The sequence below is a fragment of the Centroberyx affinis genome, unplaced genomic scaffold, assembly GCF_046629955.1.
Source record: "Centroberyx affinis isolate AG114_WGS23_722 - 3 ecotype Tasmania unplaced genomic scaffold, CSIRO-AGI_Caff_v1 ptg000428l_1, whole genome shotgun sequence".
Taxonomy (NCBI): Eukaryota; Metazoa; Chordata; class Actinopteri; order Beryciformes; family Berycidae; genus Centroberyx; species Centroberyx affinis.
The window spans coordinates 278006-299248 of record NW_027279092.1 but is presented as its reverse complement, the minus strand read 5'-3'; the positions used below and the strand labels follow the sequence as shown (position 1 = coordinate 299248).

At 44.9% G+C, this 21243-nt stretch overlaps 1 protein-coding gene across 1 annotated transcript in view; it reads left to right on the top strand.

The window, feature by feature from the left end:
• The window catches only part of LOC139642038 (low-density lipoprotein receptor-related protein 1-like), an 88217-nt gene that overhangs the window by 15650 nt on the left and 51324 nt on the right, over positions 1–21243 (top strand). Inside the window, exons 3-6 of the mRNA XM_071516734.1 lie at positions 8903–9040; positions 16227–16346; positions 16697–16825; positions 17302–17562. Of these exons, the coding sequence (XP_071372835.1) occupies positions 8903–9040; positions 16227–16346; positions 16697–16825; positions 17302–17562 (648 nt within the window). The remainder of the gene's footprint in view (positions 1–8902; positions 9041–16226; positions 16347–16696; positions 16826–17301; positions 17563–21243) is intronic.

The window sequence follows — 21243 nt, the reverse complement described above, 5'->3', positions numbered from 1 at the left end:
TTCTGCCACAGTAGTGAGGCTGTAACATGGAATCACATGAGGCTCTGACACACAGTAGTTGCGGTGGCTGTTGATGCCAGGGGTCGTTGTTGCATGTTGTCATTCCCTCAGCCTTGTAAGGCCTGGGGGGTTGTTTATTGGAGGGGTATTGAAGCAGAGCGACGGGGAGGTGCATGCATGTACTGTATGTCTTCTCATGGGTCTGCATGAGTTGTCATCATAAATGATGAGGTGAGGGCCGGGCAGCTTGCCAGCTGTAGGGCCATCGTGCTCCTCAGACCCCCGGTGTGCTCCTCCCTCCCAGAGCCCCTACACACTCAGATAGCCATCAGCAGGCTGTCTGTACAGGCCCCTGTCTGCAGGTGTGACCCTGTCACCCTCTCCCAGGGCCTGCACCGGCTCCCTTCGCTGCATGTCTTCAATTGGTTTCAGACTAGCTATTTCACCTCAATTACACACAGGCTCAGGGCTCAGGAAGTGGCTGACACGTGCCCCCAGGACAGGAGTTTGGGCCCTGTATAGCCCAATTTCCCTCGATGGTGGTGTTCCGTGCAATACTGCCGCTTTTTAATATTCTTGCAGGTAGTTGTGGCATGTTGTTAAAGCATTATCTCCATCTTGCAGAGAGAAAGCAGCGAGGGGGTGGAAGTTTGAGTTGTTCAGGATATCCGAGTGCGGCAGAGGTCTGCTTCTCCCTCAGAAGTTGAGCAGACTTTACATAACAGGAGACCAACAGTGCACAGGAAATAGAGAATCACTCAGCATTCCACATAGGGTTGATGAAGTGTGGGCTAGATGTGTAATTAAAGCTCCTTGGTTGTTGTTTTTGTGTGCTGTGTGCTGTGTTTATGTACCATCCTGTTGGGCTTGTGTTTGTGTGTGCGGCTCCCTATGGAGGGACTTTTTTTTTCCAGAAAAATGAAGGTTTTATCCATAACAGGTTAGTACCAAAAAGCAAAAGTAAATCCACAGAGACATTTGCACTGTAAGCTTGCCTGTCTGTCAGCACTATTTCTGCTGTTTTGCACCAGCACCACATCAGCAAAACCCAGTGTCTTTATTTTCTTTCTTTTCAGCTCTTCGTTTCTCTGCTTATTAGATATGGGAAGATGGAAAGAATGTAATGAAGTCATGACATTTTACAACAATCACGGGGCAAAAGTTTGGCAGATAGTTCTGACAGTAGTTCACTCAAAAGTCTCCCACCTCTTAGGTCTTTTAGGTGTTTTTTATACTTTATAATTTGAGCAACCATAACATCTAATTTTACACCATTCTGATGACTGTTTTGTTTTCGTGATGCTGCTTTTAGAATAAAATGTGCTGTGTCACAATTTTAATTCCATTTCACAGCTCCGTTTGAAGACTTTTTGTAAATCACTGAATCCCTGTATGTATCCCAAGTCTGTATGCAATTATGATTCTTGCATGAGCCATATTCATTGTGGTTGAGCCAGCGAATGGGAACAGATGTTTGAATAAGCCCTAGCATGTAAGCACTTTCTCCGTCATGAGAGGCGCTTACCATGAAGGAATCCCTTTCATGATCCAGAACCTTATGCAACAATTGGCTGTCCCTAATTCTCTGTTAAACTTTTTGCCCCTGATTTAGCATGTAAATGTCCACAGGAGGGCATCCAGGCAGGGGGTGAAATGCATCTGAATCATGTAAATGGTCTGCCTTTCTATTCCCATGCTATGTTAACCACTTCCATTCAGGGGGAGAAAATGAGCCGATAACTCGACACAATTAACACTTGCAAATGACCAGCCACTCCCTGCACTCGTGCTGTCAAGTTATCGTTATTGAAGTTGTCTCCATAAACACTTAGTACACACACAGACACAGGAATCAGTCCTGTTCACTGTTTCCTTTTTCTGTTTTTCAGTTTTAACACACCATTTGCTGGAAAGTAATATTGAGGGGATATACCATGGAATGCTGTCTTGTAATGAAACACAGGGACCCATGCCTGAAGAGGCTAAAAGTTTTTAATGTAACAGTGGCCAAATCTGGACACCCTTGACCAATTCCAGACATACACTCTTTACAAAAAACGTATGATACTTATAATATAATATAACTTATAATATGTATGATTTCACATCACGTCGCACTTTTAGCAGAAAAATCTTGCGCTAAAAGACTGGAAACCGCATCAAAGAGATTGCGTCTGGATTTGTCCGCTGTTAGAGCTGTGTTAGTGGTGTCGTGATACTGTGGTGTTATTACATCCCGACACGCAGCCACACCGTGCCCCTTGGCCCACACACACACACACTGGCCCTTGGCGGTGGATGCTGCGGCCTGGGGCCGGGCTGGGAGGGAGGTCTGACGGGAAGATTGAGTTATCATCTCCGTGCAGCTGCCTGAGGCGGCCATGGGCCACACAACAAGGTTATCTGTCCATCTCCTGCCCTTGAGCCCCCGCTGGAGGCCGGCCAGCCCGGCCCTTTGTCTGGCTCGTCTGACTGTCACGCCTCGGCAGCCTCTCCAAGACGACCAGGAAGAGCAGACTGCAGAGGCGGTGGGATGGAGGGATAGAGGGATGGAGAAGAAGGGATGATCCTAGAGAAAAGGCTTTGTATAGGAGAAAATGAGCAGATTAGCATTTAGGCTGAAGAAGAAAATGGAAATGGCTTTGTAAAGCTCTGATCCTTTTTATAGAAACAGCCTTTTACAGTAAAGTTGGAGGGAGTCCTTTCATAGCCCATAATCTGAGCCATTTAGCTGTACTCATAGGGGCACCAGGCAGGGGCAGGAGGGCCTGCAGGGGCAGTGGTTGACACACTGCTTCCACAGAGGAAGGAGCAAAGCCCTGTAAATCCCTCTGGTCTGCGGCCCTGAGCCCTCCTCAGCCTCACCGGCCTATCAACAGACAGGGAACACAGGGCTTTCTCACGCCACACAGGCACCACTTCCCTCTCTCTACTGTCTCCTCCTCACCCTCCCTCCTTCTCTCCCTCTTTCTTTCTTCTGTCCTTCTGTCTTCCTCTCTATCTCTCAAAGCAGCCAGAGTAGTTAGATATAGCTTGCCACCTCTGTTCCCTCTTCCTCAAATCTCATCTCCAGTCTTTCCTCTTGTGTAATTGCCTCACTGTTGTTTTTTTCTGCCTTGCAGATGGCGACTTTGTTGGTTTTCGCTGGCTGTCTCTTTTTATGGTACTTTGTAAAAACTTTCTCTGCTGCATTTTATACAAAGTGACAGTTTTATTGTATTTGAAGCCGGAGTAAAACTCTCATTGTATTTCTCTGTGGCAATAAATTCAACAGACTGAAATGTTTGTGGCAAGCAGGTACACAGATTTAACAGATTTATATATTAATGTTTTGCTGGAAGAATTCAGCTTACCAGTGTCCTAAAATTGATCTCTATAGTGTGTCCAACTTGTGTCAAGAAACAATGGTTCTTTTAATAGTGTTAGGTTTTCAGAATATTCCACATCTTCAATACATGGTAATATTGATGTTTTTGGACCATGGACAATTATTATTTTTATTCATATCTCGTAAGCCTGTTGGGGAACATTAGTACATCTGGCCTTCTCCCAGTGAGAGTACTATGTACTGTAAGTCCTCTGCCCTGAGTGTCTCAATAGGGTTTAACAGGGCCATGTGTTTGTCCTGTGTGCTGCTGTACAGTGTGTGGAGAGTCAGTCAGTGGGCAGGCCTGCCTGTCACCCTGCACAACATATTCATTCGAGCTGACAGCAGACTGTATGGGAGTCAGTCAGGGGCTGCCATGGAACCCAAAGAGTGGGAATAAAAGCAGGCTTTTATGCCAAGGACAAAAGATCGACAGGGAATCCAAATTTAAGGTCATTACATAACTACGGGAACTGAGGGATCGGGGGTGGAGGTCCAGAGGTTGAAGTGGCAGAGGCAAGCACACAGTGGGGGAGACCCTCTTTGACGTCATGGCTCGGACGCCTAGCACCAGTCAGCAAAGCTTGAGCCATATGCAAGGTATGACTGTCCTCTGCACTCAGGGAATTATTTGAAGGTGACACAGGTAGTGATGCATTACTTAAACCTACACAGCGCTCAGGGGATGTGTTTAAATATTGTCTTTGCACAAAGTCGTATTCCACTCCAGAGACTACATGCTGCAACGAGGGCTTTAATAAAGCTGAACATAACTCCTGTGCTATGACTCATAGTTTATATTGTTTTAATCAAGATGAATCGCCTTTGCTAGCAGTCATTCCTTTGTTAAGATGTGATTCAGGTAGGAGAATAGGGTTGGATATACAAAGAGAATTCACTGAGACAGATCTCAGACACCAGACCGGAGAAAGGTCTTAGCAATTTAGATCCCTGAGGATACGCTCCCCTCCATTTAATATCAGTGTTAGCTGATCACAGTTTATTGCAGTAATGTCATTATCCTCGCTCTGCTCTCTAATAGGTACGAGGGATGTAATTTTCCCCATTTCCATGTGTGATGCGCTCTGCACTGCCAAGCTTCGTACATTGTTCTCACTCGCTGTTCTTTGTCTCAAAGGCTGCCTGACTCACTCATCAAAACTGCTATCCCTAAATGAAGAATATGTGGAACACGATTAATTGTCATAGAATAATTTTCTGTGATATTCATATCCCTCCACTCCTATAGCAAATTATATAGCATGATAATAGCAATGATAATTTATGGCAAGTGATAGCTATTTTCATTCAAGCTGCATTCCAAAGCTATGTTATGCTTGTTGCCAAGATTAAATATCAGAGATTTATTTACTTCACACTTATTTCATTTCTCATCAGTGCCTTAATTATGGTGCAATTGCCTGAATTCAATTGAGAGAGGAAATCGTTTCAGAAAGCCACCTGCAAATCAAATTCAGAACAGTATTTCCTTTACATTTGTTTTGATGCAGTGGTCCACAGCTGTAATATGAATCTTACTTGATAAACTTATAAACTTGTCTATGTTTTATAGCACTTTCAAAATACAATTACAAAGCCTTTTTACAAAGGAGTAAAAAACAAAAAGATAAAATCAACAGCAAAAGCAATGAAAGCAAGGTATGGGGAGATATGATCTTGTCTTTTTGTTCCAGAATCTTAGCTGCTGCATTTTGTGTAAGTTGAGACGAGACAAGAGTTTCTTGTTACTGGCTTTACATTGGCAGACAGAGCACCTAATTCATGGTGAATCAATTTAACGGAGTTGGGTGGGCGGAAAAGGACTATTTCTGATTTGGTCTAATTTAGTTATAGCTTCTGCAACATCCAACACTTAATATCTTCAAAGCTGTTTGAGAGTGGCTCAACCATTAGTGTCAGTTTTATAGGAAGATATATAACTGTGTGTCATCCGCATAACAATGGATATTGTCTTGTTTGCAAATAGTAGGTCCAAATGGAAGCATGTAAATGGAGAATAAAATGAGGCCCACATAGTCTGCTGAGGGTGAGGATGAGTTGCCTGTATTGACTGAAAATGCAGTGAGAGATTTAAAACAATTAAAATGGAACATTTCCTGGAATCTCAGTCTCGATGCTATGAAGTGCACTAAAACCATAATGGAATTTCTCAAAGATATTATTTTGACTCATGAAAGATATCCATTGTGTTGAGACAACTTTTTGTAAAACCTTGGAAACAAAGGGCAGTTTGGAGATGAGCCTGTGCAGACGACAAGGGGTTAAGACTAGGCATCTTAAGAAGAGATTTAACCACTGAATGTTTAAAACTAAAAGGAAAAATGTGGCCAAAGATCATTTCAAGTAATCTATATTCTATCAGTTCTTCTATCTAGAATTTCCCCAAAGTGATATCTTATCTTATTAAATTCCTTCACTGACTTCAGATTCCCCTTTAAGAAACTCTGTCGGAGCAACATCTAGGGACAGGAGGGGGACTTCATGCAAGACATTATATCCTAGTAAATTTGCCCCGATAGCTAGAAAAATGTAAATGAAATGAAAATGTCTGGCCTTATTGCTCATGCTGCCAAAAAAAGGGTGCAGTTGCAGTGCAATTGTCCATATAGCATGATTTAAAAAAAATAAAATAAAAATCCAGCTAAGAGCCATGCTTCAACTACAACAACTTGGAACTTATCCTGGAATGGGCCTAGGAGCAACCACCCCCTACAGCTGAAAATCAAATCTAGATAGAAAACTGATAGAATATAGATTGCTTGAAAAGCTGGTCGATTTCATCATCAACATGTTTACAGATAATGTAGACTTTGAATGTGTCTAGTGTATAGATAGTGGAAGCTCTCCTGTATTCTTTTCTTCCCTTGGCTTGGCACGGTAATACTCTGGTTCCACTGACAGATGAGGAAGGAAATGACTACTGCCAGTATGAGGGGAGCTTATTATAATACACTGCCAACAACTTCCCAAACTGGAACAGGGAGCGCAGGGTCCACCGCCATTGTCCCTGTTGCAAAGTTATTTAATCCTCCATATTGTCCTTTCTATTTAGTTTTCTGCTGCTGTTCCCTATTCAGCCCTTGCCAAGGTATTACTGTGTTGTGGAAGTCATACAATTCTTTCCTTCTATTGTTGGTATTGCTGGCAGTTGTTAGTGTGTTTCCAACGACCTATACTGCTGCTACCTGTCCACTGGAGAGGTAGCAGAAGAGGGTGTTGTGTTTGTGAAGGAGGGTAGAATTTAGGTTGTTGCCCCGCCAATTACCCAGAGGCTGCAGTGAGTGGGCACCCAGCACCCAGGGTAGTGTAACAGGACACACAGCCCTCTGTCTGTCTGTCTGTTTTCCTGTCTGTTTATCTGTCTGTCTGCCCCCCCCCCCCCAACATATGCACACAGGCATGCAGGGGTGATAGATATCACTGAGATGACTTTCACTATGACTGTTATCTCTTTTCTATTGAGAGAAAACTGTTGACAAACACTAAATCCTTTGGCAGGGGTACATTTCCAGCACGCAAGTCGGTTTATTCCTTGTGCTGCAGTTTATGTAGAAATCCCCGGGTCGGCAGTTTATTGAATGTAAAGCAGGGTGGCTTAGAGGCCCGGGCTGTAGGAGGTCTGCTAATATACTAGCATCCCCCGGATGGGAGAACTGCTCTCCTTCTTTCTAAGCCAGATGTATTAGAAAATAATTCTCTATTGGAATGTGGCACATTTTCTACATAGACTGCTGCTGTGGGCATGGAGCGCTCATGATGGAAGCTTTTGTCGCTGCAAGGCACTTGTTTTAGCTGTGTTACATTTTATATTCTGTCTGCGATGGCTAATCTGTTGGATGGATGGAGGGGATTCAGAGGGAATACTTGTAGGTTTTCTTCAGGGAATGTAGAGACATGCAGAGAAATGTACTGCCTCATATGGTTCTTGGTGCATATGCTCTATTTTGATTTTTAAAATGGCGTGTCTTATAAGAATTTTTTTGTCCTGGTCCTGCATTTTTACTTTTATCTAAGACTTACTAACCCTCCACATCTGGCCTCAACTGGCTTTGCATGACAAAAAGCCATAACATAGGCTATATTTCATTTGCTTTTAATGGAATCAAATCCTTGCAAAATATTCCAGCTAATGTTTGAGTCTCTAACTCTAGGAATGAGGAAGAAAGGAGGGTCAAATGAACAGCAGTTTAATTCAGAAACGGTAGGGTAGAAAGACTTTGTGTGTATGTGAGGTTGTGACAGTGGCTTCTCGTTCACGTGCACGTTCAGATACTGTCTTTGCCCTACCTTTGCCAACTTTGTACATAAGCCCCAGAACTCTACAGATCGTTTCCTGTGCAGGAGGTGAACTTTATTTTCTCTCCTTCTAGTGTTTTTCTAAAATGGGTCAGCAGATGTTAGAGAGAGAAAAGGAGAGAGAGGAGGAGGAAGAAGAAAAACAGCCAAAGCAAACTGTTTGCTTTGCAGTGTGGGCTGAGAAGAGAGATAGAGAGAGAAGGAGTGGGAGAAAGTGAGGGAAAGAGACTGCATCTCTGTTCTGTTTTGACATTGGTGAGATATTGGTGAGAAATCTGCTTTTTCTGGACCAGAGGAGACAACATTCTGTCCTTTGTCATCCATGACATCTTTGTTGTCTATGGTTACTTTTGTAATTTTTCTAATCTTTTTCCAACGTTATATGCCAAATGATCATGTTTTCAGACAATATTTCAAAATGTTACTTTGTCATACTACAGATAGTGAAGGCGTAGCGAGCATAAGTATGCATGCTTGTGCATAATATTTGTCTCTGTGTCTCTGACACATGCAGGGAACCTTATAAGTCTGGCCAATGCTGAAAAGCCTTACCTATCCAGAACCCTTTAGCTCCCTGCAGTCCACTACATTTCCCAGCCAGCTGAGAGGCTGAAGGGCTCTCTGGGTCAGTCCCTGGATTGGACAAAGGGAATTGAAACACCAAAAGGCATCTTTATCAACGCTGTCAGCCTGCTGCTGATCCCTTATCACTGGGAAGGGCTGGCTTCTGCCATGGCTGGCTAGATAACACCAAGACAGCACCTCTCCACAGCAGTCTGAGAGACAGAGAGGGGAAGAGAAAGTGAGAAGATTAGATTGAAAGTGTTTAATGCTCCTCTCTGCCCTTAATGATGTTTTCTTCTTTTGATCTTCGCAGAGCTCTTTCCAAATCTACCATTATCTGTGGGATATAGGCACAGCATGAGGCTTGTAGCCTCACCCATAGCCACAGGCTGTCTGTATACGGGAAAGTCTCCCTTCTTAGGCTTTGTTTTGAATGGCTTGATTAAGCCTTAATCAATGCAGATACACTGAATTTGGATGTAGGGGGGCACAACAAGCTTTTAAATTCCCAAAAAGCAACTTAGCTTGCATTGAACAGGTCCATTTCACTCTTGCATACAGGTTATTTGTTTGAAGTTGTCTCTATACAAAGGAGGCTTTATACTGCTGTGTTTAACAGGTCATTTCCTCAAATGTGTTTTACTTGTGTTGCAGGTCTACACAACAGAGTGAACCAGTGTCCCGTCAACGAGCATGGTTGCCTGGACCTGGATGTGTGTATCCCCATGAGCAAGCTGTGTGACGGAGTCCCTGACTGCTCTGATGGCTGGGATGAGGGGCCTCACTGCAGAGGTAATAAACACACATATACACACACACACACACACACACACACATATTTCCTAACTTCCATTTTCTCCACAACACATTCACAACTGATAGCATCGTCATTTTCGCCATCTCTTCGGTCACATGGAGACGGAGGGTTGCCCTTTGTCGTGGGTCAAAAATGACCAGCCAGCCACTATTCTGTAAAAAAACCTGCCATCTCTTTGTTTTCCCATCCAAAACTGTAATCTCTATCCAATAATCTCCTCTATTAGGCCCTTTAATGAGCTGGCCTGCGTTGGCCTGTGCTATCACAATGGCATTCCTCTTTCTGGGGAAAAAGTCATTAATTTATCAATCAGCCTGGCTATGAGGCCATTTCTCCCGTCCCTGTGGGAATGATGAGCATTCAGCCCTGATGCAGCCAAAGAAGAATCCCATCAAATCCTCTACTATTAATTAGAGACGATAGAGGAACGAGAGATGGAGCATATTGGGTCCATAGTGTCTGTCTTTGTTGCAGCAGACAAAAGAGCAAAACCACTGGCTGCCTATAGAGGATCGGCTCAGCATTCAGCAAGACAGTACCCCGATATAGCTGTCCGAAGCTCTGCCTGCTTATAGCTGGACTAACTTGTGTTGGGATTTGCTCATGTCCCACGTGCGTCCCTTTCTGTTCTGTTATACACTGTCTGCTTTGTGTTTGTCTCTCCATTGCGCTAGTTGTCAGAGAAGTGATGTGTTGTCCTATTCAGTATCAATTCTATCCCTTTCCTGGAATATGGTATTTGTTGTATTGCATCAGTTGACCAAATATTAACAATAAACAATAAAGTCTCCAAGGACCAAAGTCCTGGAACATGGTTTGGTCTGCCAAGTTCTCAAACAATGGCTGTAATCTCCTACACAAATTGCCATCATTGAGTTATCAGTTTTAAAAGTTTCAGTGAATCATACTGAACATTTAAAAAGTGGTAAGGATGGTCCAGAAGGGCTGGAGGACAGTTGGGCGGATGAAACGGACAGTTGCACAGAGTGGGTGAGAGTGTTAGTATCCCACACACTGGTCATCGCTGCTAGACATGCCTTTACACAACACAGTGATGATGTCATCCAGTCATAACACGCACTGCCTGTCCCCAAGTACACAAGTCCAGCTGTCCTCAGGAAGTTAAAACTCACACACACACACACACATGCATCCACTCGTGAGCGCACACAAACATACACACCCCCACACTCACACTCTTTGCAAATACACACCCAAACACACCCATACCTACACATACAAACACAGCAGCAGTGTGCCCAGAACGTTCTGCTTCGCTGTTTGTGAGCCCCCCATTTCATGGAAAAGCCTGGCCTTTCACAAGCATCCTAGTGTTTGCTTGTACAAACTGCTGGGTTGTGCAAGTATATCTCTGCGCTGACGTCTGAAAGCACACTTTGTCATTTGGTGTGTCCAAGTAATTCTGCCAAAGTTGTTGACGAGAGGTTCGAAAGGGGAGCGCAGTTTGGTAGTTTAGGCAGGAATTTTATCTCACTATAATATGTTTCCTCAGCATTTTCATGGTGTGCGGCAAGGCTTGGGAGGAGGTGTAGTGGTTTGTGTATAGGAATGATAGCAAGGGACTGACCTGGTGGACACTGTGCTACTGGGATGGGTGGTGAATGAATGGGCTCTCAGCAGGCCCTTGCTTATCACAGCAGAGACACTCACACAGTAAAACGCAGTAAAAGACAGAAAGCTGACTTGAGGCCAAGAATGTTCTCTCAGATATAGCATTTAATCTGGCACCTGATTTATATTTCTGGACTGTTCACGGCATATATGTATCAAAAACATGCAGATATTTCTACAACGTTCAGAACCTTCTTTAATTAACTAGGCACGCTGCCCAAGGACACATGCTTACACAGCACAGGCCTGTGGGAGCGATTGCAAAAGAATGGAGGCTTAAACAAATACTCATGTTCACATCTGGGAGGAACTGGGCCTTAGTGCCTTGCTCAAGAGCAGGTCAAAGGCAGAGTTTTTTCCAAGCTGCTTTGGTTCCAGTGACCCTGCAGTCACTTACTTCAGATCCCTGCTATCCTTTGGTCAAACAGAAAATATAGTTACGGTCTTAGAAAAGGCCTATTTATCTAATTATAGCCTTTATAGACAATCGGCAGTTATGTTGTTTTTCTGTTATATGGGGGAAAGTTGAGTCTATTCATTGATCTCTGGGTCTGCGTTTGTTCTTTCTCTGTCGTTTCGTGGATGAAGGGGCCTCTCTAGGGGGCAAGGCCCTACCTCCTCCCCTCAGAAGTGACTGATTGATAGGGAAGAGAGAAAATGGGGTCATGGCAGCACTCTTGAGAGCTCATCCCTTTTCCTCCCTGCCTCAAAGAGAGCCCTGATTATTGCACTGCCCTGATGCTATTGTTTATGCATGCAGTGGGGCTTTCATTGTCCTTCATGTCTCACTAACTGTAGAATGAGAGTTCTCATAGCCGACAGACACTCCACATTTTCATCTTTTCATACATGGGTCTTAACCTAAATGAGTTTATTGGCTGCAATTAGGTTGTATCGCATGACAAGACCTGTTTTATTGCCAGTCCTCTGGCATCTTTGTCTGTATTCAGAGACAGTACAATGTTGTAAACTATCACATATTACCTGACTCATGATTGGCTGCTGAGTGAGGAAGATCACAGCGTTGAGCCCCTTAGACCCTGTTTACACTTGGTTTTAAAATGCGTCTTGGGCGATAGGATCACAAGTGGACAGCGCTAAATACAAGTGTAAACGACCACCGAGACGCATTGTGATCCAATCACCCAAACCACTTGCCGAGGTGGTCTGGGACGCATTTGATCACATATCTTTTGTAGTGTAAACACTAATGCGTCCTGATGCTTCCCCGATAAGGATGTAACAGGAAAATACGTCATCACCGCAGTAATGTAATGCAGGCAGTAACGAAATCTTAACACAAGTGGTCAGCTGGACACCTTGGAGACGCATGATAAACACAGGTGTAAACGGCGATGTGTCTCGGCTGTTCACTTGTGATCCGATCGCCCAAGACGCATTTTAAAACCAAGCGTAAACAGGGTCGTAGGCAGACTCTGCTGTCACATGTGTTTAAGAATGCTTTGTTCCAGTGTGTGTGCACTTTGTGTGTGTGCTTCTTTTGTGTCTGTATTTGTACATTTGTGTTTGAGTATGTGTGTGTGTGAGTGTAGATCTGGGCTGCTGGGGCAGCATGCTGCCATTGTTTGGGACCATGATAACCCCTGTTTGCTCATTACTCAGGCTGCTGCCCTGCTTGTGTTTGCATACGGTTACTTTGCCCCCTTTGACTACGCAGCCTGCAAACAACTGCCTATGAATACACTGTTGCTTAGCCTCACTGCCTACCTCTCTCCCATATACACACACACACACACACACACACACACAAGCACACCATTATCTCCATAAAGTCTGATTTACCATCCCCAACCATGCTCACTATATCCAATTCATTTAGCAATGCAGCATTTTCCAACAAGTGCTATATATATTTGATGGAGTGTCCCAAGAAACCAAATCATCACACAGCAATTTCACAGAATGGTGCAGCTGAATTGTTTTAGGCACTGCCCAATTTTGTGAGAGTGGTGATATGTTAAACTTGGATGAGAAGAGCATTGTGGGAGTTGTGGTCCGGTGTAGATAATAAGCACAGATGAGGTAATATCATGGAGCCCCATAAGAAAATAGTAGGCTCCGGGTGCAGGTAGAAGACGGGGGCATGTGCAGACTTGTCCCAGACAGTGGGAGCAAAAGGCTAGGAATGTCACAGGAGTTACCTCACTCTAAAGTGACACGCACAGGAACAGTCTGTTTTACCATACAGATCATATTTGGTGCACTTTTGGCTTTGTTTATCACCACTAGAAGTGGTAAATGGAGAGAGGCTTTAATGATTTATTTAATAAGCACGGTGATGGAGTCTTAAACAAGCCAATTGATGGATAGATAAGCTGATGTCTTAGAGAAGTGGTGCTTGTTTGTCGTGACTGTTTTGTTTTGTAACTACAGCCATGACTCCCAACATCAACCTGTCCCTTTCTTGCTCACCCTGCGTCACCCTGTTACACCCTGTGTGTCAGCATTTAGATGACAATGTCAACGTTTCCTATATTTCCTCATGGACTGGCTTTGGAGGGAGTCCAAGAACACTCATTCACTTCTTCTCCTTCTTTTTTCTCTGTCTCAATCGCTCCTTCTCACGTTCTGTGTTTTTCTCATTGTCTCCCATTGTATGCCTTACAGTTCACACTCCTCTCCCCTTTCCCCTCCTTTTTGTGTGTATGTTTAGTCGTGTGTATGTTGGCATCGCCCTCAATCATCTGCCACTCCAGAACACAATGGGCATCTTTCCTCCAGCAGTAGCCTAACAACCTCATCCTCTCACTCCCTGACGTCCTTTGGACAGATGTAGATTAGTGAAATTGAGGGTTGCCATCCATGCAGTAACAGGATCAATGGCTTTAGCATGCTTGTTGAGCACTCAAGGCCTCCTGTGTGTCACTGTGTGATTTGTTTGCTTCGTTCATTAACCCCTCGTTAAAAGTCTGACATGCTGCTGTTGTTGTGCGCTTGGTGCTGCGACTGTCCAAACATGCCATATCCTTAAGCCATTTCTGCACTTGTTACCTCCTCTCCCTCCCCTCTCTTCTCTCCTCTCTCTTCCCCTCTTCTGCTCCTTTTTCTGTTCCTTTGTTCTCATTTTCCATCTCATCTCCTCTCCTCTCCTCTCTCCTCTTCTTTCCCTGGTTTAACTATTAATGCTATCTGATGTTAGAACAAGCAAAAGGATTTACACACACAACTCCCTCCCCTCACCCAAAGTGTTACTTTTTTTTAAAACTCTTACAAAGGAAAAATACAGTATTTTTTAGAATAGGCCGTGAAGTGAATTAAAATAGCCCCCAAGCAGTATTTTCTTTCTGGTACCCTCCTAATGAATTTTGGGAACTGGAGGTAGAAGCTCAAGTATAGCAACAAATTACCCTGGAGCGATAGAGGTACACTTTTGGGGATAGTGTAGCACCCTAGTATGGTTTGGCACAGTGGCTTGGCTTGGTGAATGGATTCGATATGGGCCACAGTGTTTGCCGGGGGCTCTTCCTCTCAGTGGGGCCACAACAAAAGGGCCATTGTGGCCCAGAGTGCCACAGGCTTTATATAACAAGGGCCCTTCACTGGTCCAATCTCCGCTGTGCCATAGCATCACTAGCTCTGTGCAGTGTGTGCCTGTCCATTCACCGTTCGCTGTTGGGCACTGAGGTAAATTTCAGAATGATAATCCAGCGTTTGATCATTCTAGAGGTGTTGCCTCTTTTCTCTGTCAACTAATTTGCAATTTCATTATGTCTGTGTGTTTGCAAAACCCTCGGTTAATGATTGAATGGGGATGCTTCACAACAGGCGCTATTAAGTTTTGAGTAAAGTTCACCTCCTGGTCTATGTGTGTGTGACTCTCTTGGCATCTGTTTATTGGCACGATGCTGGAGATTCCTGCTGTGGCTACTGGGGTCCTTCTGTCCGGGGGTCAGAGGGCAGCCTGGTGGTGGCACACTGTAGGACTGCAGCATGAGAATACATGTCTGTCACTAGAGCCGCAACGATGAATCGATGAATCGATTAGTTGTCAACTATTAAATTAATCGCCAACTATTTTGATAATCCATTAATCGGTTTGAGTAATTTTTTAAGAAAAATTAGTCAAAATTCTCTGATTCCAGCTTCTTAAAGGTGAATATTTTCTGGTTTCTTTACTCCTCTATGACAGTAAACTGAATATCTTTGGGTTGTGGACAAAACAAGACATTTGAGGACGTCATCTTGGGCTTTGGCACTGATCGACATTTTTCACCATTTTCTGACATTTTATAGACCAAACAACTAATCGTTTAATCGAGAAAATAATCAACAGATTAATCGACAATGAAAATAATTGTTAGTTGCAAACCTATCTGTCACCTCGACCTGCATCAATGTGTACTGTGTGCAGAAACCTTAAGTCAGAGATAAGAGTGGGCAGATGTGGTGAGGTGAAATCGGTCTTATGCGTCTGTGTCTGCCTCTCTGTGTGAGAGAGAGAGAGACAGATACAGACAGACAGACAGACAGAGAAAGAATGTTGGAAAGCATTAATGAGAGTGAAAGAGTGCTGATCAGGAAAATAATTGTCCTGCTGCCCTCACGTACCATAAGTTGATCTCTGTTGTTTTCATGCACTGGCTTATTAGACTATGGGTCAGGATCCAATGTGGGTCACAGGCCTGTTCCTGGTGGATGCTCACATGATGTGAGTAGCAAAATATTTCATAAGCCTGGGTTCCAGGGTAGGACAAAATTTCTCATTTGGGCTTTGGAACTGGAAAAACCCCTCTGACATATACTGTATATACGTGTATATATACTGTAGCTGGCTTCCTTGCTGGTTCACTCGGCCCACTTTTTTGCGGTATCTGGTGTAAGCCACTGTCTGCTAACATTCATTCCAAAAGCGCAGGGGGCATCATCGCCTCCATCTGCGACAGACATCTCGCCCCATTTATCTCCTAGCACACACACACACACACACACAGACACACACACACACGTGCATACACACGCACAGCTACGGAGAGCATGATGAGGGGATGCGGGGCAGTGAGAGAGAGAGTGTGGATGCCCCTCTTTCATTCCCTGCCAAAAGGCTGTGTCCTTGACTTCCCTCTGGGGGGGATAGAAGAGGCCCTCTATCCAGCGCCGCATTCAAATCGCCTCATTTGTCACTGGGGGACTGGCGCACCCAAACACACATGCACATATGTACACATGCCTGCGCACACACACAAACACATACTCACAGACATGCACACTCCCAGTGGAGATCAGATAGGATATGACAGTATGGCTCTGTGAAGATAGTGCTGGGATTAAGATAACTATCAGAAAGCTGATCTGCAAACAAACCCGTTCACCAGTGAGTGAAGGAAGCAATTGCTTAAACAGAGCTTCCTTTAGCCTCCGTTATTTTCCAGGGTTTCCTGCCCTCTAAATCAAGGGCTCTGAAGACCTAGGAGCTACCGATAGGGATGTGTGTCCCCGTCTAAGTGTTAGCTTTTATACCCAGACTGTGTTTAATGTTATTCTCTCTATGTCTCTCTTTCTCTGGTGTAGAACTGGCGCCAGGCTGTGCCTCCCATGGCTGCCAGTACAACTGCTCTGTGACACATGACGGGCCTAAGTGCTACTGCAGCAGTGGCTACGAGGTCGCTCCAGATGGAAAGACATGTAAAGGTGAGTGGGTGACTTGGCAATGTTAGTCTAGCTAGGCCGAGGTAAAGCTAAACTGTTACTTCTCATTACACTGAGATACTGACCGGCGGAATGTCGGCCGGCCGGTTGGAATTTAAGAAGGACAGTATGCAGGGAAGATAAGAAATTTTCATCAAGCCTCTGTAGCTTCTAGGTAGCAGATAAATGTGTGTTTGTGTTCCTGTGTTCAGAATGATTGAAAGCACTGCTATTTGTTTACCCAGTGCTGAAGAAGTTCTGCATGAAAGTATACCCATGCAGGATGTTCCCCGCGGATTGCAGATTTAGTCACTGCCTGTTTCTGGTTAGTCACTGTTGCGTCTTCCTGGCAGATTTCAATGAGTGCAGTGTGTACGGGACGTGCAGTCAGACGTGCACCAACACTGACGGCTCCTACACCTGCAGCTGTGTGGAGGGCTACCTGCTGCAGCCAGACAACCGCTCCTGCAAGGCCAAAAATGGTGAGAATGCACACAGACATACATACACACACGTAAACACAAAGCGAGCAATAAAGACCAAGGTTACCTTACCTTGCAGTTCTCTAACAATTGTGTTTAATTTGATTTGTTTCACGGTTTGAGATGGTACCCTGCTGTATTATATTAGAACAATCACGTCTGCATGGTGTGACACCCTGCTAATGGTGTTACAAGCTTGTTTAAGAGATGTGTCACAAGCTATACAGGGAATGTGTGACCTTCATCCCTCCTCTGCCTCCTTACCTCCTTCCTTCCTTTTCCTCTCTTTCTCCTCCCTCTCTCTCTCTCTCTTTCTCTCTCCATCCCATCTTGCACTCATCACCCTCTCCTCCCCTCTCTCTCTTCTTAATGTCCTTATCTCCTTTCTCTCATCCCCTTTCTCTCTCATTTTGTCCTCTTTCTCCCTCGCTTCCTTCCTCCTCTTCCACTCCCCCTTTCCACTCTTTCCTCACCAGACCCGGTGGATCGGCTGCCCATGCTGCTGATCGCGAACCTCCATGACATCCGCTGCACCTCCCTGAGCGGCTCCGCGTCCCGGCTGCCCTCCATCTCCACCAAGCAGACCATGGCGATGGACTTCGTCTACGCCCAGGAGATGGTCTGCTGGATCGATGTGGGCGACACCCCCGCCGCCACCCAGCTGAAGTGCGCCAGCATCCCCGACCTCAAGAGCGTCACTGATGTCCGCACCATCAACATCTCCCTCAGCCTGCACCGTGAGTAGCACATCATGGACTCATTGTGTAGAATGGGGGTAGATTTGACTGAAACAGTAGTGAATAGGCTTTTTGTTTCATACTCTATTTTTGGCTGACACAGTATTCATTCAAAAATGCTTTCAAGCTGACTGGGAGCGTGGCAGGTTTAGCTATAGAAAAGGCCTAATGGAACAGAAATGAATGCCTTGCTCAAGGGCACAGCTACAACACCCAAGTAATCATTTCTAGTTGTCAGCTCACACTGTGCCAAATTTGCAAGATGTGAAGCAATACCGCCTTGTCTCAGAAACCTGCTCATACCAGCATTAAAGTGCCATGTAGAAACGCTGAGTCCAGCTTTATTTTTCAAAAGGTTCTTCTTTAAAGAACACGAGTTCCCTGACACACCACTAAATCATCCCATAGAGGCAGCGTGTGTGTAGCTGACTTACAGTGATATTATACATACAAGGCTGCCAGCGTGGTCACAGGCATTAGTTTGCACATTGCTTGACAGGCAAACAGTAGCCTACTGTGTAGTTTGATTTACGTACTGACTGTGCATGGGGCCATTCACAGGCCTGGAATTGTGTTTTTCCTCTTCTTTTGTTTGATGCATTACAATATCATCTGTTGTGTCCCATCTCCCATCATTGATTTACAATGCGACAACAGTTGGCGATAGATTTTCCGAAAAAGGTCCTCTCTGTCTCCATGTATATTCTGGAATGGTGTTGTAAGAGATGGGGTGTGTGTGTGTGTGTGTGTGTGTGTGTGTGTGTCTGTGTCTGTGTCTGTGTCTGTGTGTGTGTGTGTATAGGGTAGTACAGCATGCACCCCGACTGATAAACAGTGACAAGTGAAATGTCTGGCCTGTGGACTTAATGTCTTCATAGCCATAGGCACTGCAGTAACTCACAGACTCTCATCTCTTGGCCAACACATGCACACACACACACATATACACACACACTCCAACAAACACACACAACTCGTGAACACTTCCCTCAGAGGGACTCATATAATGTAGACATGATTTATCACTGATTACGAGCCTGACAAGGTTTGTTTTTGTTTGTCTGGCTGACAGAGCTATTACTCTGTAAAAAAGGGGGAGGGCAGAAATGTAGACAAAACATAAAAGCATGTGGGGGTGTGTGGGTGTGCGCGTATGCGTGCATGTGCACGTGCGTGTGTGAAGCGTTCCCTTGAGAATTAGCCCCAGGCGTGGAAAGGCAGACGCGAAGAAAACAAGTGGTGAAGCTGGGTGTGTAGACCCAGAATGTGAGAATGCGCGCAAAACCTGCGACATGATTACATGCGTCTCGGCTCACATCCACTTCAAACGAGGCTTGTGTAACGACTGTCACTGCCGACACTTTAGGCAGATCAGAGGCTGGGCGGCTCGGTGAACCCCGGCGTTCGGAAAATGGGGTTTTTCCCAGTCGATTCGCCGCGCTCTCATAAGTGGTCCTTATCCCACCTCGCCCTCATTGTGTTACTTAAGGCGGCTTGCCGGTGCGTCTTTTTGATTCTTGATTGATGCTCTCTGTTAAGTGGTGTGGGGGGTAAATGAGGGAGAGAGGGAAGGAAAAGGGAAGGTGGGGGAGACAGAAAGGGAGAGGGAACAAGAGAGAGAGAATGAAGCAAGCGAGAGGAGGGTATGAGAAAATGAGAGGGAGAGAAGTAAGGTAGTGATTTGCTGTACCTTGGAGGTGTGAGTGTGTGTGTTTCTGTGAGTGGTCATGCAGATGGTATTTACATTCCTCTCTTGGGTTATGTCAGCCTGAACAATCCCTACATTCCTCTGTCCGTCTCAGGTCCTGTCCAGTCAGGTCACTTCAGCATGCTCATAGCTGAGGCCCAGACACACACACACACACACTGACCCACATACCTTTGTGTAATGTACCCATTACTTAGTGACATATTACCTTTTATGAATCCACTGTGAGATTTTTCACCTCCTCGTTTCTGCGAAACTTTAACTGTAAAACATATAAACTTATAACATCTAAACAATGGATATTTGCACTTATGTACATGGTTTTATGTCTATATGGTCTCCCATCTGTACACCAGATAATATGAATAGCTGGCAATGCACTTTTGCACATGTGCTTCAATCTGTAAATCTGCCGTTAAGAGGCTGTATCTTAATTTATTTGCTGTATTATTACGTTCAGTTTTTGTAATTACTTGTTGTATTATCGTCATTAATCTGTACTTGCCTTATTCTACATCCTCTGCTGCTGCGACGACCCCACTTTTTAAAAAATGATTATTAAAGTTTTATCTAATTTAATATAGGTATTCCAAAGTTCAATTGGAATAAGGCCAAAAGATGCCAGGTAATCAGGTGAATGAGTTTGAATATTGAATTTAGTAGATGGCTTGGCACTGATCACAATGTGCCGGGCGTGGACAGCAGCAAGCACAGCATCAAAATGAACTAGGTTTGACACATATCTATAGATCAGTGGTTCTCAATATGGGGTCCGGGGACCAGCAGGGTTCCTTGAGGGGGTTCCAGGGGGTCCCCAGCAAATTGATAAATTTTTAAACTTCACCATTATTTTGTTTACAAGAAGTTAATACAATTAGAGAATGTAGAGATTTGGGTTCGAGAGACAAAATCTCATCGAATGGGGGTCCGTGGCCCTAATGTGTACTACATTAGGGGTCCATGATATGAAAAAGGTTGAGAATCACTGGTGTAGATGGTCCTCTGTGCTGTGACATATGGGCCAGTCAGGGCTGTCGGTGGCTTTAGGCTGTCCCAAGTAACACAGGGGAGCAGCCAGACAGGCAGGAGGCACTCCTCGTACTTTTGGCTGTGACTCAACATCTTTCCATGTTACATCCGTCTTGGCTGTCAGCTGCGATAAAAGAACAAAAGCTCTGCTTTAATTTCGTGGACCTCAGCTGAGTCGGGAGGCCATTCCCTGCATATGTGGTTTCCCATGTGGTCTTGAAAATGTTGCGCTATTAGTTAGGAAGCTCAACCAGTGTGAACTCTGCGTCTGTCTCAATTAACCCATTTGCCATCCCTCTGCTTGAAGGTGTGCACTTTGATAAACTCTTTCATGACAAAAATTCTAATCTTATAATTGGTGTCAACGTCAGCTCTTAGGTCAATCCTTATCAGTGTGTTTCATAGCAGGCGGGGCTCAGGTGCGCTCCTGGAAGTATGGTGGGCAGACCCGGGGATGGCCTTAGGTGGATGTGGATGGGGCTGTGGGGGGCGGGGTGTTTGGGGCAGGGCTCACACACACACAGGGTGATTTATAGCTTCTGGGAGCCTGAGACAGCGGGGCAGATGAGTAGACGAGGGCTCCAGATGTGGCTCGCTCTATGTGTGATTCTCTGACTAGAAAGATAAAAGGGGGAGCAGAGCGACCCGTCCCGTCCTCTCCACCACCCTCCGAGCGGAACTCCACAGCAGGGACCAGCACTCCTCCACACGTCCCTCTGTCCGTCTTTCACCCCTCCTCCCCTTTCTCCCTCTTCACCGTCCCATCCCTTTGTTCCTAAGCCATCTTTTCCTTTTCAGAATAAGTCAATGCATGGGAAGTCTTTGTAAATATACATCAAGATGCAATGAAAAACCCTAGTTCGCAGCAAAAAAAAATCCTTTTTTCTGCTGGGAACTACAGGTTTTTGACTGAATATTGATGTATATTTACAAAGACTGCACAT